The sequence below is a fragment of the Hibiscus syriacus genome, unplaced genomic scaffold (genome assembly GCF_006381635.1).
Source record: "Hibiscus syriacus cultivar Baekdansim isolate YM2019G1 unplaced genomic scaffold, ASM638163v2 tig00111330_pilon, whole genome shotgun sequence".
Taxonomy (NCBI): Eukaryota; Viridiplantae; Streptophyta; class Magnoliopsida; order Malvales; family Malvaceae; genus Hibiscus; species Hibiscus syriacus.
This window is the reverse complement of record NW_024063059.1, coordinates 9,292,438-9,295,496: the sequence shown is the minus strand read 5'-3', so window position 1 is coordinate 9,295,496 and position 3,059 is coordinate 9,292,438. Positions and strand designations below refer to the sequence as shown.

General features: G+C 34.8%; 1 protein-coding gene across 1 annotated transcript; it reads left to right on the top strand.

Moving 5' to 3' along the window:
* The first annotated feature begins 397 nt into the window (after positions 1 to 397).
* On the top strand, positions 398 to 2,815 carry LOC120158628 (polyadenylate-binding protein 1-like). Its single transcript, XM_039169443.1, has 6 exons — positions 398 to 609; positions 698 to 800; positions 1,091 to 1,164; positions 1,650 to 1,841; positions 1,922 to 2,046; positions 2,237 to 2,815. The coding sequence occupies exons 1-6, from the start codon at positions 454 to 456 to the stop codon at positions 2,280 to 2,282; spliced, it is 696 nt and encodes a 231-aa protein (XP_039025374.1). The 5' UTR covers positions 398 to 453; the 3' UTR covers positions 2,283 to 2,815.
* The last annotated feature ends 244 nt before the right edge of the window (positions 2,816 to 3,059 follow it).

Below are 3,059 nucleotides of genomic sequence, written 5' to 3'. Positions count from 1 at the left end.
AAAATTTGTTTTTTTCAAACATATAATAATATAATTTGGCCTTACGATTTTATTATCAATGGATCTGATTAGTATATACGTATATTTTGTAATGAAATTAGAATGTTCAAAAAGTGTGAGGACTAATTTAAAATAAATATCATAATTTAGGGATAAAATTAGAATATTTAAAAATTTAAAGATTAATTTAAAATGATAATCATAATTTAAAGATAAAATTAAATTATTTAAAAGTTTAGGGATGAATTTAATGGGTCATAAATTATCGGTAAGAAATCAAATCAAATTATGGGCTTTGGAGCTCAAGAAGGCAAAGTAAAATCCGAGACTGGATTCGGATCTTTAAAACGGGCCAACAAGCTAGGTTGATATTATTTCTTTTCTTCTAATCCGCAAATCGAGAAACAAAAACCTAAATCCTAAACCCTTGTCAAATTCCAAAGAGGAAAGACAATGGAACAACACGAAGAGCAAGAGCACGAAGTGTACGGAGGGGAGATCCCAGACGAGGAAGGAGAGATGGACGCCGACATCGATATGTCTGCTGCATCTGAAGGTTACGAAGGCAACGACCAAGAACTCAAACAAAATCCAAATTCTAATTCCAAGGTTTCCCACTTTCTTTTTCTTTAGCATTCCTTAGCTTTACTTTAACTTTTTCTGATTGAAAGTAACCCTTTTTTATGAATGATTTTAGGACTTGGAAGAAATGAAGAAGAGACTTAAAGAAATCGAGGAAGAGGCCGGGGATTTACGTGAAATGCAGGCCAAAGTCGAGAAGGAGATGGGGGCTGCCCAAGGTTCTCTATCTTTCTCGCTCGTTCTTTTAGCCTTTTTTTTTGAGGGGAAGGGTTGTGTTTTATCTGAGTTTTGGGTATACTTTTTCTTAACAATTTGTGTATTTGCGTCCGTTACAAAATAAGAAACAAAATATCTTGGTTAATTTTAAAAAAATAAATAAAAAGTCTTTGTTAATAGTTTTGATTTTTTGCCTTTTGAATCATGGTTTGTTTATGCGTCTGAATTGTTGTTCTCTAGTAAATTTACTTGGTTTTTTTTTTGCCTTCTTTCACTGGGATGTATAATGAAGATTCCCCGGGTGCTTCTGCTGCAACCCAACCTGAAAAGGAGGAAGTTGATTCCCGTTCAATTTACGTTGGTAATGTGAGGTTTATCAACCCTTTTCTTTCCATTAAATATCTTGATGATCAAAGTTCATTTATAAGTGAAGCTAAAATCATGATTATGCCTTAGTATGGCCAAAGGATGTAGGAAGAGTTTTACCAGTTTGATCTTTTCAACCCTATTTTGTCTTATGCTTGTATTGTGTGGCTTGAAAATGCTGTGTTTTGTGCATGTGGATGGACAGTTTAATCTTAGTTAGTACAGATGAAAAGTTCAATTTGGTTTTAACAAACTTGATCTATAAGAAGTTTGCAACTTTTTCAAGGGAAACATTAATTTGGTTTGCCGTATGTTGTTTTACTTTTTGTGACTTCTTTGAGTAATGTATAGACTGTGTGGGTGTACAAATAATAAATGATCTCAAAGTTTTATACTATTACTAAAATATTTATCCGGTGCATGTGAGCAAATGACAGTAGATGTCAGTTAACTCTCTGATTCTTTATACATCTTTGTAACAACAGGTAGACTATGCATGTACACCTGAGGAAGTTCAGCAGCATTTCCAATCTTGTGGAACTGTGAACAGAGTGACAATTTTGACCGACAAGTTTGGTCAACCTAAAGGATTTGCCTATGTTGAATTTGTTGAAGTTGATGCTCTTCAAAATGCTCTACTGTTAAATGAATCAGAATTGCATGGTCGTCAGTTGAAGGTTTATAATTTGATCTGTGTGGATTATTACTTAATGAATATAAGCTACATGATACAAAAGTGTGTTTGGTTTATTCTCAGGTGTCTGCAAAACGAACAAATATTCCTGGATTGAAACAGTATCGAGGAAGGCAACCCAACCCATATTTCCGTTCCCGAAGGCCTTTCATGCCTGGTCCTGTTTTCTATCCTGCATATGGTTATGGGTAAGCCTAGAAATATGTTCTCTCGGTTGGCTGTTTGATAGGGAAAAAGGAGGATGACTAGACTTGCTTTGGTTTCTCTGCGTGTTAGTGGTCCACCATTGGTTTTGCAATAATGTATTGGATAAGATATTTTTGCTGCTTTATGACCTCTTGTTATTGATTGTATCAACTTGATTGACCTCATTTTCAGGAGGGTTCCAAGGTTCAGGCGGCCCATGAGATACGGGCCATATTAAGATCTTCACACAGTCAGAAGCTGCAATTTCGAGAAGATCATTACATGTAGTTTAAAATCGTTCTGTAGCAGGGAAGGAGGATGGTGAACTGCAATTTGCTTGGAAAAGGGCCAGCCGGATTTTCTTTGCTTAGGCTTTTAGTGGAAGGGGGTAAATGAGGCAGAGATGCATATTAATGTTATTGTTTAATATTATTTCAGAAATTCGGGTGGTAGAATGAATATTTAAGATTGTGGATGTGGATTAGTTTAAATTGTTGGGGTCGGCTACATAGGCCATAATGCATGGGTTTCGTATTGAAGTGAACTTAATAGAGGGAAGGAAGCTTAGAAAATTACATGATCGCATGAGTGGGAGAGAATTTCCATTCAAAATTTATCCAGGAGAGTCGGATTGATTCTGCTGGATTATTATCATCTCTCACTCTCTTAAAGTACATATTAGTGTTTTTGTTGTTTTAGATGATTGGCAAAATGGATTTACAGCATGAGTGCATGCATGTTGTCTGGTTCGGTTAGGCTTCATTCTTCAAAGTTGGGAAAAATTATTAAAGAATATGTTTTTTCAGATGTTGGATAAAAAAAACTTTATATACCAAAATCATCTTTTTCTTCGTTGCTTATTACGGTTGAAGTGTCTTCAACTCTAAAAAGCTTTTGGGTAAATTACACTCATGATCATCTAACTATAGAGGATTCTATTTTGATCATTGATCTTTCAATTTTGTTCAATCAAATCACTTAATCATTTAAATTTTGTTAGCCAAGCCCTGTGTTG

Bases quoted from the DNA above. Each gene is read 5' to 3' on its own strand.
- LOC120158628 (XM_039169443.1), top strand. From the start codon at position 454: ATGGAACAACACGAAGAGCAAGAGCACGAAGTGTACGGAGGGGAGATC. The intron at 801-1,090 runs GTTCTCTATCTT...TGTATAATGAAG, and splicing joins GGAGATGGGGGCTGCCCAAG to ATTCCCCGGGTGCTTCTGCT. The intron at 1,842-1,921 runs GTTTATAATTTG...GTTTATTCTCAG, and splicing joins TGCATGGTCGTCAGTTGAAG to GTGTCTGCAAAACGAACAAA.